Consider the following 16,033-nt stretch of genomic DNA (forward strand, 5'->3'; position numbering starts at 1 on the left):
ATCACATTGTAGGATTTTTAATTAATTCATTTGCAAATTATGGTGGAAAATAAGTATTTGGTCAATAACAAAGTTTATCTCAATACTTTGTTATATACCCTTTGTTGGCAATGACAGAGGTCAAATGTTTTGTGTAAGTCTTCACAAGGTTTTCACACACTGTTGCTGGTATTTTGGCCCATTCCTCCATGCAGATCTCCTCTAGAGCAGTGATGTTTTGGGGCTGTTGCTGGGCAACACGGACTTTCAACTCCCTCCAAAGATTTTCTATGGGGTTGAGATCTGGAGACTGGCTAGGCCACTCCAGGACCTTGAAATGCTTCTTACAAAGCCACTCCTTCGTTGCCCGGGCGGTGTGTTTTGGATCATTGTCATGCTGAAAGACCCAGCCACGTTTCATCTTCAATGCCCTTGCTGATGGAAGGAGGTTTTCACTCAAAATCTCACGATACATGGCCCCATTCATTCTTTCCTTTACACGGATCAGTCGTTCTGGTCCCTTTGCAGAAAAACAGCCCCAAAGCATGATGTTTCCACCCCCATGCTTCACAGTAGGTATGGTTCTTTGGATGCAACTCAGCATTCTTTGTCCTCCAAACACAACAAGTTGAGTTTTTACCGAAAAGTTATATTTTGGTTTCATCTGACCATATGACATTCTCCCAATCTTCTTCTGGATCATCCAAATGCTTTCTAGCAAACTTCAGACGGGCCTGGACATGTACTGGCTTAAGCAGGGGGACACGTCTGGCACTGCAGGATTTGAGTCCCTGGCGGCGTAGTGTGTTACTGATGGTAGGCTTTGTTACTTTGGTCCCAGCTCTCTGCAGGTCATTCACTAGGTCCCCCCGTGTGGTTCTGGGATTTTTGCTCACCGCTCTTGTGATCATTTTGACCCCACGGGGTGAGATCTTGCGTGGAGCCCCAGATCGAGGGAGATTATCAGTGGTCTTGTATGTCTTCCATTTCCTAATAATTGCTCCCACAGTTGATTTCTTCAAACCAAGCTGCTTACCTATTGCAGATTCAGTCTTCCCAGCCTGGTGCAGGTCTACAATTTTGTTTCTGTTGTCCTTTGACAGCTCTTTGGTCTTGGCCATAGTGGAGTTTGGAGTGTGACTGTTTGAGGTTGTGGACAGGTGTCTTTTATACTGATAACAAGTTTAAACAGGTGCCATTAATACAGGTAACGAGTGGAGGACAGAGGAGCCTCTTAAAGAAGAAGTTACAGGTCTGTGAGAGCCAGAAATCTTGCTTGTTTGTAGGTGACCAAATACTTATTTTCCACCATTATTTGCAAATAAATTCATAAAAAATCCTACAATGTGAATTTCTGGAATTTATTTTCTCATTTTGTCTGTCATAGTTGAAGTGTACCTATGATGAAAATTACAGGCCTCTCATCTTTTTAAGTGGGAGAACTTGCACAATTGGTGGCTGACTAAATACTTTTTTGCCCCACTGTATATGTTTGGTTGACCCAAAAGTTGCGTTACTTAGTTGGATTGTTTTCTTTAAAAACTGCTGGGTTAACTGCTGGCCAATAAGATCTAGCTGAAAGCCACACCCCTAATAAGCCACGCCTCCTGAAAATAGCCTAAAAAATACCCAGCTGCTAAATCAACCCAGCATGAGAGTAAAAAATACCCAATTGATGGTTAAATTAACCCATGTTTGAGTAATCCCAACAACTCAACTTGTTGGGTTATTCACGCGACCCAGCTGTCTGGGTCAAAGTAACCCAGCGTGTGTTCTGTCCAATATTTACCCAGCGCTTGGTTACCAAATGATCCAAATTGGGTTGTTTTTAACCTAGACTTTTTTAGAGCGTAGACCTAAACCATATGGCCATATAGTCTCCATATCTCTCTGTCTCTGTATGTCTAGCTCTACGCTGGTTCTAGCCTAGGCAGCCTGCACTATTGTTTCGGTACTATGTGCATTCCTGGTAATACACTTGAGTCCCCCGTGGAACTGCTCGTATGTAAAGTATCCTCCATTCAGGCTGTGAAGGCGTTATTTTCCTCCTTAACTACCTTTAATGACGAGAAGGCAGAAAAAAACGGGGGAAATATGCATACTTTCGCCATGGAACAATTTTCCACCACTTCCACCATTTTTGCATTTTCTGACAATTTAGGATGTTGCACATCCATGGCTGAAACAGCTGCCTAGGCTACACTGGCTCAGCTATATGCTGTACTCTATGTAACAGTAACTGATATGTTGTTGGGTCATCACTTTCAACAATAAACATTCCATGAAAAAACTGCTTCTCGGAGACAAAATTTCCCCCTTAATGTCGAGTAGGCTATTTATAATTTCTTAGGCTACAACTTTGTAACTCATAAATCCTTATAGAGGTACTAAGGGACAGTTCAAAATGTACTGGGGTGGGGGGGCTGGTCCAGGGGAGGGTTGTCTAACTTACTTTTTGGTTTTGAGGAGGGATGTGTGATTTATTTTTATTCCTTCCTGATTATAAACAAAAGCTCAAACAGGAAGTACCAGTGATGCACAGAAGTGGTCGAACGAAGCAGACGCAAGGCTAAAAGACTGTTTTGCTAGTACAGACTGGGATATGTTCCGGGATTCATTCGATAACATTGAGGAGTTTACCACAACAGTCATAGGCTTCATCAATAAGTGCATAGACGATGTCGTCCCCACAGTGACTATAAGAACATATAGAATGACACGGACATGGACGCACACGAGAAGTTCCGCTACAAACATGCAAAAGGACAGTATAGGAGGAAGGTGGAATCCTATTACACCTGCTACGACGCTCGTTGTATATGCCAGGGCTTGCAGACGATAACGGATTACAAAGGAAGCCCAGCCATGAGTTGCCCAGCGATAAAGAACTCCCAAACTAGCTAAATGTCTTTTATTCTCGCTTTGAGGAATATAGCACATTCACAGACATTTACAATCTCTCCTTGTCCCAGTCTGTAATCCCAACATGTTTCAAGCTGACCACCATTGTCCCTGTTCCCAAGACCTCCAAGGTAACCTGCCTAAATAACTATCGCCCTGTAGCACTAACATCTGTAATTATGAAGTGCTTTGAAAGGCTGGTCATGACACACATCAACATCATCATCCAGACATCCTAGAACCACTCCAATTCACATACCGTCCCAACAGATCCACAGATGACACAATCTCAGTTGCACTTCATATTGCCCTCTCCCACCTGGACAAGAGAGGAAATAACTATGTGAGAATGGTGTTCATAGACTACAGCTCAGCGTTCAACACCCTGTTCCCAGAAAAGCTCATCACCAAGCTATGGACCTTGGGAATGAACCCCTCCCTCTGCGACCGGATCCAGGACATCCTGAAAGGCCGGCCCCAGGTAGTGAGGGTAGGCAATAACACTTCCGCCACGGTGAACATCAACAAGGGGACCCCTCAGGGGTGTGGGCTTAGTCCCCTCCTGTACTCCCTGTTCACCCAGACTGCATGGCCGCACACGACTCCAACACCATCAAGTTTCCTGTTGACACGACGTGGTAGGCCTGATCACCGATGGCGATGAGTCAGCCTACAGGGAAGTCAGAGACTTAGCAGTGTTGTGCCAGGACAACAACCTCCCTCAACTTCAGTAAGACCAAAGGGCTGACCGTGGACTATAGGAGAAAGAGGGGAGAGCACACCCCCATCCACATCAATACAGTTTTCTGTTCCCAAAACTAGAATCTGTTACCGACAGTGAACTAAGTTTTGTAGACTTTACCCCTTTCCAAAGTTAAAAAGATAGCTTTGTTTAGGAGTGCAAAAACGAATTGAGTTATTACACACGTACACTAAAACCAGCTAGCAAGACCCTATTGGCATGCTAAAAATGTGCCAATAGGATCTTGCTAGCTCGTGCTTGGCTCTGCCCACCTGCTTGCTTGATCTGCCCCCTATGACTCATTTGTATCCATTTGAAACGATGGGCTGTGCCCTATCTTGGTTAAGTTAAAAACATCTTTGCCACTACAGAAGATGGACAACCCAGTACATCACTGGGGCCGAGCTCCAGTTCTTTGTTTCTGGCCATTTTGAGCCTGTAATCGAATCCACAAATGCTTATGCTCCAGATACTCAACTAGTCTAAAGAAGGTCAGTTTTATTGCTTTTTTAATCAGTACCACAGTTTTCAGCTGTGCTAACATAATTGCAAAAGGGTTTTCTAATGATAAATTAGCCTTTTAAAATGATAAACTTGGATTAGCTAACACAACGTGCCACTGGAACACAGGAGTGATGGTTGCTGATAATGGGCTTCTGTACGCTTATGTAGATATTTCATTTGTAACGATGTGCGCTGAGAATCAGGAAGCAAGTTCAGGGAGTGAGTTTTTTAATAAATAAACACAACATAATACAAAACAGACATAACACAGAAACAATAACGCCTGGGGAAGGAACCAAAGGGAGTCGGAAGTTTACATACATTTAGGTTGGAGTCATTAAAACTTGTTTTTCAACCACTCCACAAATTTCTTGTTAACAAACTATAGTTTTGGCAAGTCGGTTACGATATCTACTTTGTGCATGACACAAGTCATTTTTCCAACAATTGTTTACAGACAGATTATTTCACTTACAATTCACTGTATCACAATTCCAGTGGGTCAGAAGTTTACAAACACTAAGTTGACTGTGCCTTTAAAGTGCTTGGAAAATTCCAGAAAATTATGTCATGGCTTTAGAAGCTTCTGATAGACTAAAAATTGTAGACCTCCACAAGTCTGGTTCATCCTTGGGAGCAATTTCCAAACGCCTGAAGGTACCACATTCATCTGTACAAACAACAGTACGCAAGTATAAACAACATGGGACCACACAGCCGTCATACCGCTCAGGAAGGAGACGAGTTCTGTCTCCTAGAGATGAACGTACTTTGGTGTGAAAAGTGCAAATCAATCCCAGAACAACAGCAAAGGACCTTGTGTAGATGCTAGAGGAAACGGGTACAAAAGTATCTATATCCACAGTAAAACAAGTCCTATATCGACATAACCTGAAAGGCCGCTCAGCAAGGAAGAAGCCACTGCTCCAAAACCGCCATAAAAAAGCCAGACTACGGTTTGCAGCTGCACATGGGGACAAAGATCGTACTTTTTGGAGAAATGTCCTCTAGTCTGATGAAACATAAAACAAAACTGTTTGGCCATAATGACCATCGTTATGTTTGAAGAAAAAGGGGGAGGTTTGCAAACCGAAGAACACCATCCCAACCGTAAAGAATGGGGGTGGCAGCATCATGTTGTGGGGTTGCTTTACTGCAGGAGGGACTGGTGCACTTCACAAAATATATGGCATCATGAGGAAGGAAGATTATGTGGATATATTGAAGCAACATCTTAAGACATCAGTCAGGAAGTTAAAGCTTTGTTGCAAATGGGTCTTCCAAATGGACAATGACCCCAAGCATACTTCCAAAGTTGTGGCAAAATGAGTTAAGGACAACAAAGTCAAGGTATTGGAGTGGCCATCACAGAGCCCTGACCTCAATCCTATAGAAAATGTGTGGGCAGAACTGAAAAAGTGTGTGCGAGCAATGAGGCCTCCAAACCTGACTCAGTTACACCATCTCTGTCAGGAGGAATGGGCCAAAATTCACCCAACTTATTGTTGGAAGCTTGTGGAAGGCTACCTGAAATATTTGATCCAAGTTAAACAATCTAAAGGCAATGCTACCAAATACTAATTGAGTGTATGTAAACTTCTGACCCACTGGGAATGTGATGTAAATAAAAGCTGAAATAAATCATTCTCTCTACTATTATTCTGACATTTCACATTCTTAAAATAAAGTGGTGATCCTAACTGACCTTAGACAGGGATTTTTTTACTAGGATTAAATCTCAGGAATTGTGAAAACCTGAGTTTAAAGGTATTTGGCTAAGGTGTATGTAAACTTCCGACTTCTACTGTATATAGGGAAGGTAATCAGGGAAGTGATGGAGTCCAAGTGAGAGATGACACGCAGGTGCTCATAACGATGGTGACAGGTGTGCGCCTTAATGAGCAGCCGGGTGACCTAGAGGCCGAAGAAGCACACATGACACCATTAAAAATCTGCCGTTTCCAGCTACAATAGTCATTTACAACATTAACTATGTCTGCACTCTATTTCAGATCAATTTGATGTCATTTTAGTGGACAAAAAAAAAAGCTTTTCTTTCAAAAACATGGACATTTCTAAGTGACCCCAATCTTTGAACAGCTATGTAGGTGTTCCTTTTGTCCAGGCGGGAAAGGGCAGTGTCTTTAGTCATTTAGGCAGGTTACCTTAATGTTCTTGGGCACAGTGACTATGGTGGTCTGTTTGAAATATGTTGGTATTACAGACTCAGTCAGGGACAGGTTGAAAATGTCAGTGAAGTCACTTGCCAGTTGGTCAGAGCATGCTTGGAGTACACATCCTGGTAATCCATCTGGCCCTGCGGCCTTGTGAATGTTGAACTGTTTAAAGTTCTTACTCACATCGGCTATCACATGGTGATCACACAGTCGTTCGGAACAGCTGATGCTCTCATGCATGCTTCAGTGTTACTTGCCTCAAAGCGAGCATAGAAGTAGCTCGTGGCTGTGGTTCCCTTTGTAGTTTGTATTTGTTTGGAATAAGTGATATCCGTATTGCCGTAGACTACGCTGCTGTCATCCTTACCTCCAAGCGTTTATTCAAGTTAGATAATCTTCGGATGCTGACAGCAGTTGCGCCCTTGGAAGACATACCTTGGACTGTATCCTACAAAAGCCTATTACTGCTCGTTTCCCACGATCGATCAAACACATTTGTTGTGTCATCATAGTGGTCTCTGACTTGTGGTCAGACTCGCTCAGGTGGCACAAACTTAAACTTGCGCCTTTTTTCAATGCTGATTTGAATATCATTGAGAAAACAGAGGTCTCAAATATCCTTTCTGAATTTAAAAGTAATCCTTGAAGTATTCATCTAATTTTTCAAAAGTATCTGTAATCTGATTATAACATTTTTGCTGGTAACGTAACTGATTACAATTACAGTTTTTTTGTAATCCCTTACATGTAACAGATTACATGTAATCCGTTACTCCCCAACCATGCTTATAACCTATCTTAAAATAAATATTGACCACAACATTTTAAAACTAATCAAATTTAATTTAACAAACGAAAATGTCTCAACAGAAGGAAACACAACCCATTTGGAATATTTAAAGAACTAGTTTAGATTAATAAATAGGCCTACAATATCAACAATGATATACAATAATAATAATAATGCTAAAACAAATCATTATAAATATGACAAAATAAATAAATATAAGTTCAAAAATGTAATCTTTCCTTAATAGTGAGTTGCACAGTAGCCTGCATTTGGCCACTCCAACATTCTTCTCATCTTTGTCCACTGCAACATTAAAACTTGTCCATATGGATGAAATTCCCCTTGTAGCAGGGCTCCAGACTAACATTTTCCGATGGTGTCACTTGTGCCACTTAGTTTTTCAGTTGGTGGCACCAGCCCATGATTTGGTAACACCAATTTTTTTTGCATCATGCAATAGATAAAATGAGTAGGCCTATCATCGTACAGTGCTTTATTAAAAAGTGTAATAGGCTACTAAGACACTATTGAAAACAAGTTGTTTAATCTTTTCATGTTGTGATTTTTAAAGTTTCTTAATGTGCAATCTAATCCAGTGATTTTCATGCATTGTGGGTAGACAATTATGCTATTGTTGTTATATTTTACTGTTAAAAGATGTCTCCTGAATTTTCTTATTTTCTTTTGTTCAAGAAAGATGAATTTGCCTGCATCTTTAGGTGCTCTAATATCACAGGCACATTTATTTGGGGCTAATTCACCACCTGAGTAAGTGGAAACTCAAAAACACATCACTAACTCTGAAGATAATACCCACTCATAGAAGCCATGTATTAATCTAACAGTACATTTAATGTCCCCAAATAAATGTTGCAATTGAAGATTACCACCCAATGAGGCTTTTCGCTCGCTCTATATCTCAAAGCCATATCCAAAGTCTTGTTTGTAAAATAGTTGCTATTGAGCTCAAAAAGAGGTTTGAACAATAAAAGTGTACATACAGGAAGCTGAGAACATCCCCTCTCCATCTGTGACAACAGGATAGCTGTATTTTCAGAGCAATTGAATTTTAAAATGTTATACAATCAGAACACATTTCTTTCTCCCGGAGCATTTTTCCCCCGTGAAGGAAGAGAGAGAGAATGTTCTGCTCTACACAGTAGCAGGTCAGAGCAAAACAGGCACAGGGGGCAGGGAGGCAAATACTTTCATTACAGTAATGTACTTTAATGTTTGACCGAATCATGATTTGAGCCTCCCCCAAAAAAGTTCTGTGTGAGGTGAATGAATGCGCAGCCCGCACGGATGCGACCAATAGGCCTACATTTTTTAACTAGCACAGCAAAGTCAACAGGTCGCAAAGTGAGACTAAATGGTTACAGGCTTTTCACTATATATACTCTCTAACTTTTGTTTTTACTTCAATGAAAAAGGCCTCCATCTTTGCAATCAACAGTAGCCTACGTCAAGGCTCCTCTCTCATTCTCTCTCACAATTTGGCCAGCAACAATTTTATTTATCAGCTTTTTATTTATTATATCAGCCAAAAGCAGGCATTTAAAGGCTAACGGAAACCCTGCTTCCTAGACTAGCCTACAACACCACAAAGCAATGAGTATTGCATTATTGTTTTCACTAGAGTACAATTGATTACAATTCTAGGCTGTAAACTACGGTGAAAATGTCATTTGAATAATGGCACAATCATGTTTCTTTCCTGTCCCAGTCTGACACCTTTCCTGTCCCAGTCTGACACCTTTCCTGTCCCAGTCTGACACCTTTCCTGTCCCAGTCTGACACCTTTCCTATCCCAGTCTGACACCTCTCCTGTCCCAGTCTGACACCTTTCCTATCCCAGTCTGACACCTTTCCTATCCCAGTCTGACACCTTTCCTATCCCAGTCTGACACCTTTCCTATCCCAGTCGGACACCTTTCCTGTCCCAGTCGGACACCTTTCCTATCCCAGTCTGACACCTTTCCTATCCCAGTCGGACACCTTTCCTATCCCAGTCTGACACCTTTCCTATCCCAGTCTGACACCTTTCCTATCCCAGTCGGACACCTTTCCTGTCCCAGTCGGACACCTTTCCTGTCCCAGTCTGACACCTTTCCTGTCCCAGTGGCTATTCTTCGACCTCGAACCTAATGCTTCAATATATCCTAAATATTTGTCATTTAACTTTTAAAATGTATTACATTTTATATGTGGCATAAACACAACCAGTCACAATGTTTTAATCTGATTAGGCTACTTCAAATGTCTCCTGTAGACTACCTGCACACATCGGTCCAAAAAGTCTCCTGTAGGCTACCTGCAAACATCGGTCCAAAATGTCTCCTGTAGGCTACCTGCACACATCGGTCCAAAATGTCTCCTGTAGGCTACCTGCACACATCGGTACAAAATGTCTCCTGTAGGCTACCTGCACACATCGGTCCAAAAAGTCTCCTGTAGGCTACCTGCACACATCGGTACAAAATGTCTCCTGTAGGCTACCTGCGCACATCGGTCCAAAAAGTCTCCTGTAGGATACCTGCACACATCGGTCCAAAAAGTCTCCTGTAGGCTACCTGCACACATCGGTCCAAAATGTCTCCTGTAGGCTACCTGCACACATCGGTCCAAAAAGTCTCCTGTAGGCTACTTGCACACATCGGTACAAAATGTCTCCTGTAGGCTACCTGCACACATCGGTACAAAATGTCTCCTGTAGGCTACCTGCGCACATCGGTCCAAAAAGTCTCCTGTAGGATACCTGCACATATCGGTCCAAAAAGTCTCCTGTAGGCTACCTGCGCACATCGGTCCAAAAAGTCTCCTGTAGGCTACCTGCACATATCGGTCCAAAAAGTCTCCTGTAGGCTACCTGCACATATCGGTCCAAAAAGTCTCCTGTAGGCTACCTGCACACATCGGTCCAAAATGTCTCCTGTAGGCTACCTGCACACATCGGTCCAAAAAGTCTCCTGTTGGCTACCTGCACACATCGGTCCAAAATGTCTCCTGTAGGCTACCTGCACACATCGGTCCAAAATGTCTCCTGTAGGCTACCTGCACACATCGGTCCAAAATGTCTCCTGTAGGCTACCTGCACATATCGGTCCAAAATGTCTCCTGTAGGCTACCTGCACATATCGGTCCAAAAAGTCTCCTGTAGGCTACCTGCACATATCGGTCCAAAAAGTCTCCTGTAGGCTACCTGCACACATCGGTCCAAAAAGTCTCCTGTAGGCTACCTGCACATATCGGTCCAAAAAGTCTCCTGTAGGCTACCTGCACACATCGGTCCAAAAAGTCTCCTGTAGGCTACCTGCACACATCGGTCCAAAAAGTCTCCTGTAGGCTACCTGCACACATCGGTCCAAAAAGTCTCCTGTAGGCTACCTGCACATATCGGTCCAAAAAGTCTCCTGTAGGCTACCTGCACACATCGGTCCAAAAAGTCTCCTGTAGGCTACCTGCACACATTGGTACAAAATGTCTCCTGTAGGCTACCTGCACACATCGGTCCAAAAAGTCTCCTGTAGGCTACCTGCACATATCGGTCCAAAAAGTCTCCTGTAGGCTACCTGCACATATCGGTCCAAAATGTCTCCTGTAGGCTACCTGCACACATCGGTCCAAAAAGTCTCCTGTAGGCTACCTGCACATATCGGTCCAAAATGTCTCCTGTAGGCTACCTGCACATATCGGTCCAAAAAGTCTCCTGTAGGCTACCTGCACACATCGGTCCAAAAAGTCTCCTGTAGGCTACCTGCACATATCGGTCCAAAATGTCTCCTGTAGGCTACCTGCACACTTCGGTACAAAAAGTCTCCTGTAGGCTACCTGCACACATTGGTACAAAATGTCTCCTGTAGGCTACCTGCACATATCGGTCCAAAAAGTCTCCTGTAGGCTACCTGCACACATCGGTCCAAAAAGTCTCCTGTAGGCTACCTGCACACATCGGTCCAAAAAGTCTCCTGTAGGCTACCTGCACATATCGGTCCAAAAAGTCTCCTGTAGGCTACCTGCACATATCGGTCCAAAAAGTCTCCTGTAGGCTACCTGCACATATCGGTCCAAAAAGTCTCCTGTAGGCTACCTGCACACATCGGTCCAAAATGTCTCCTGTAGGCTACCTGCACACATCGGTCCAAAAAGTCTCCTGTTGGCTACCTGCACACATCGGTCCAAAATGTCTCCTGTAGGCTACCTGCACACATCGGTCCAAAATGTCTCCTGTAGGCTACCTGCACACATCGGTCCAAAATGTCTCCTGTAGGCTACCTGCACATATCGGTCCAAAATGTCTCCTGTAGGCTACCTGCACACATCGGTCCAAAATGTCTCCTGTAGACTACCTGCACATATCGGTCCAAAATGTCTCCTGTAGGCTACCTGCACATATCGGTCCAAAAAGTCTCCTGTAGGCTACCTGCACATATCGGTCCAAAAAGTCTCCTGTAGGCTACCTGCACACATCGGTCCAAAAAGTCTCCTGTAGGCTACCTGCACATATCGGTCCAAAAAGTCTCCTGTAGGCTACCTGCACACATCGGTCCAAAAAGTCTCCTGTAGGCTACCTGCACACATCGGTCCAAAAAGTCTCCTGTAGGCTACCTGCACACATCGGTCCAAAAAGTCTCCTGTAGGCTACCTGCACATATCGGTCCAAAAAGTCTCCTGTAGGCTACCTGCACACATCGGTCCAAAAAGTCTCCTGTAGGCTACCTGCACACATTGGTACAAAATGTCTCCTGTAGGCTACCTGCACACATCGGTCCAAAAAGTCTCCTGTAGGCTACCTGCACATATCGGTCCAAAAAGTCTCCTGTAGGCTACCTGCACATATCGGTCCAAAATGTCTCCTGTAGGCTACCTGCACACATCGGTCCAAAAAGTCTCCTGTAGGCTACCTGCACATATCGGTCCAAAATGTCTCCTGTAGGCTACCTGCACATATCGGTCCAAAAAGTCTCCTGTAGGCTACCTGCACACATCGGTCCAAAAAGTCTCCTGTAGGCTACCTGCACATATCGGTCCAAAATGTCTCCTGTAGGCTACCTGCACACTTCGGTACAAAAAGTCTCCTGTAGGCTACCTGCACACATTGGTACAAAATGTCTCCTGTAGGCTACCTGCACATATCGGTCCAAAAAGTCTCCTGTAGGCTACCTGCACACATCGGTCCAAAAAGTCTCCTGTAGGCTACCTGCACACATCGGTCCAAAAAGTCTCCTGTAGGCTACCTGCACATATCGGTCCAAAAAGTCTCCTGTAGGCTACCTGCACATATCGGTCCAAAAAGTCTCCTGTAGGCTACCTGCACATATCGGTCCAAAAAGTCTCCTGTAGGCTACCTGCACACATCGGTCCAAAAAGTCTCCTGTTGGCTACCTGCACACATCGGTCCAAAATGTCTCCTGTAGGCTACCTGCACACATCGGTACAAAATGTCTCCTGTAGACTACCTGCACACATTGGTCCAAAATGTCTCCTGTAGACTACCTGCACACATCGGTCCAAAAAGTCTCCTGTAGGCTACCTGCACATATCGGTCCAAAATGTCTCCTGTAGGCTACCTGCACACATCGGTCCAAAATGTCTCCTGTAGACTACCTGCACACATCGGTCCAAAAAGTCTCCTGTAGGCTACCTGCACATGTTCATCTACGACACTTTTATATATTTTCCAGGTCCAAACTGCCCACCGGCCATGCGATGAATGGAAAGAGACATCTATTACAAAACACTAAAAAGTTGAATGACATTAGGAGATTGTCAAGCCAAGCCTTCGTATATGAGTAGGGAGGGATGTATTTTTTTAGTTTGTCAAGATCGACATGCTCTATTTGATTGTGGTGTGGAAAATGCAAACCATGATTAAATGCTCAAAGCCGGTAATATGTATGCAGCACTGCTTATTGGTTGTGTGGTGCATTGACACAGAAACCTGTTGGTGAAATTCATTGCATGTATTTTATATCATCACAAATATGGCATCAGAATGTTCATCTGATTTCCCCCTAGCTGATTATTGTCCGCTCTGATTGTGAAGTAACGAAACAGACAGGGAGACGAGAGCTCCTCAACCTTCTGGGCTGTAGCCCAGCATGGCATCGACTGTCCCACAAAACCATGCTGAAGTGACATCCACATAAACACAGAGTTTACAGTCATTACTTCTGGTGGTAATCATTTTTTTGGTAAATTCTATGACTGGGGAGGATGTGCACATTTTTATTTACAGTACAAGGGGAGGGTCATGTGATAATATTTGTAACATTTTTTTTTTTATGACACAGCGAGTTGGACCTGGCTCCTAAACTTCGAACTGTCTTCTTACACTGGCTGGCCAATAATTACAGGTTATTGTGGTTCCACAGTGCCCTATGTAACACCCACGGATATGGCAGCCAAGTTTCCATTTTTGTAATACCTTACACACAGTGGCATCAAACATTCTTTTGTCCGGCCAGGCACGCGGGGGAGCAAGTTTGCCCCCAATTTCTGTCGCACGGATGGTTGTGTGGATTGTACTCTTTCATAGTGGTCCCATTGTGCCGCACTGCATGCTGGGGCTCCGTGTGACACCTGCTCGCACAGGTATATGGGGGAGTGAGTGAGTGAATGCTCCCGCCGCATCCGACCCGCTCCGGTCCGGTTTCTGCTCTTTTTCAAAGGAACTTTAGGGTCGCAAAAAGGATCTCCTCCCTCTGTCATTTCTATGCCTGGGGTATCATTGCATATCGCCGCCACGGAGCCAAACGGGACAGTGCCATGAGGACTTTCTCTAAAAGCAGAACTTGTGAGGTTTACAGTGTCTCGGGATATGGACATTGTTCTGCTGTCGGTTCACCTGCACAGGTAAGAGAGATGGCTTCAGCACTCACCGCACTTTTCACCCTGTCCGCAAAGACAGGGGGAGACAAAACGATGCTGTTCAGACTGCACAATCAAAGCAACAGTCTTCTCGGGTATAGGTTTTTATCAATTTACTTTTCATCATATTAGGCCTACTTTTAGCTGTTATAAATTGTTTCAATTGGATGTGCTGTTATAATTGCATGTGCTGGCTCACCGGTAATGCATTTGGGTCGGTCGCCAACTTTCCCCACTTAGTTCTGGTTCATCTTAATTGTAAAATCAGTCTCTAGGGATATCTGGTTCTCACTCTCATGAATGTCCGTCAGAGGACGCCGCTTGATTCAGTGCTGACACTGCAGCGCAAGGCCGTGGGAAAGCAGACCCCTGGAGCCACGCTTTGTGTGCTCCCTTGGGGAATCCTGCCAAGACGCCAAATGTTTTACTTAAATTCCTTCAGAAACAAAGGACGGTTCGCTGCTGTTGTCGCTCTCGGTAACTTGATTTAGTTGTGTGTTTAGTGTTTACCCTACTGTGCTAAGTAAACAGTAGGTTACATGATGGAATGGAAAGGTGGGTACTGGGTAGGCCTACATGTAAGATAAATTACGTTTTTAATTATTATTTTTATTGACTATGTGGCCTGTTAAACCTTTGTAATGCTGACCCATCACTTGAATATGCTGTAACCTAATCTAGCAGGCATAAAATAAATGGCTGAAACTGGATCCCCCTACATACTGATCTTGATGAGAATAAATAAAAAACGGCGGGCCCTACTGTCTCCCAACAACCAAGCAAGGAGTTTTTCTATGGAGGTCTATAGGGTACCACAGTATGAGTTATAATACCCATAAAACCTAGTGGTCAAACAAGGAAATGGTTCCAATAATTTTTCCACCATTAATTTTTCCCATTGGGGAAATAAACTTCAAATAATGGCTGTGTTTCGTGGCTGTGTTTCGTCCCTGGCGTGACATTTTGATAACTCTCTCTAGGGCAAGGTATTTACCCCTCAAAACTGAAATGCTAACTAGCTGCTAATGTTGCTATCATAAAGAACTACAAATGCCATGATGATCTGGACGAGATTGCCGAATCGAGGCAAAGGGAAGAATCTCTGGATTAACTATCTAATGTTAGCTAAATTTAGTCATTCATAAATTAGCTATATTTCTTTAAATTGACAATTCTGTAAATTGTCTTGTGCAAGTTTTAAATTGACACAATAGCTGTAAGAAAAGGTCTCAGCTAGAGATGGAGCTAGCAGGGATTTGTAGTCTTGCATGATGTCTACTTTGATGTTAATTAGCATTTTCGAATCTAAAAGTAGATAGAGATGAATATATTGATAAAAGTCACCTTGTCCGAGAGCCTACACGAAACACAGCCATTATTTTAAGTGTTTCAAAAAATGAATGGTGGAAAAACGATTGAAACCCTTTCCCTTTTTGACCGCTTGGTTTTATTTTGGATTATGACACATCCAATGTGGGGCTCTATGAGAGAGTGTCGAATTTGGGCAACAAAAACATTTATGGCTTTTTTGCTACAGAGGTTTATTTGATTTAATATAAGTTTCGTAATGCTTAGGTTGTTACGAGTGTACTGATATGACATACCCACAACTTTGAGTAAAAATACTTCATATCCAAGTTGTCTCCAGATGGCTATGCATGTTCATGGCATGAGGCTAGTAGCTTAGCGTCTCTCTCCATTGAATACAGGCAGTTGACGTCAACAACCCTCATCGAATATTGCAAAAAGTAACGAGATGTATTCACCAATCCAAAGAAAAGATAGGCGGGAGTTAGACAGCCCGCCGTGCCGCTTTGTGGACAACGACTACCATTGTTAGAGCGGATAGAAAAGTATCTTGTCAGTATATCCATGATCTTTGGTGTCACCTTGTTATTAATGTCCAAAAGAGGAAGTCGTGTTATGGGTTCTATTTCCATTTCCCCTGAGAACCGGCACATCCGGCGGTTGGGGCCTGGCAGAAACAAAATATGCTGAGACAGATAAGGAGTGCGAGAGAGACCATACAGACATATTTTCTTCTAGGCAAGTCAGTTAAGAACAAATTCT

At 43.4% G+C, this 16,033-nt stretch overlaps 1 protein-coding gene across 1 annotated transcript in view; it reads left to right on the forward strand.

Moving 5' to 3' along the window:
• The first annotated feature begins 13,733 nt into the window (after positions 1-13,733).
• The window catches only part of LOC129823145 (suppressor of tumorigenicity 14 protein homolog), a 29,039-nt gene continuing 26,739 nt past the window's right edge, over positions 13,734-16,033 (forward strand). Inside the window, exon 1 of the mRNA XM_055881923.1 lies at positions 13,734-13,948. Within this exon, the coding sequence (XP_055737898.1) occupies positions 13,862-13,948 (87 nt within the window). The 5' untranslated portion in view covers positions 13,734-13,861. The remainder of the gene's footprint in view (positions 13,949-16,033) is intronic.

The sequence above is a fragment of the Salvelinus fontinalis genome, chromosome 25 (genome assembly GCF_029448725.1).
Source record: "Salvelinus fontinalis isolate EN_2023a chromosome 25, ASM2944872v1, whole genome shotgun sequence".
NCBI classification, from domain to species: domain Eukaryota; kingdom Metazoa; phylum Chordata; class Actinopteri; order Salmoniformes; family Salmonidae; genus Salvelinus; species Salvelinus fontinalis.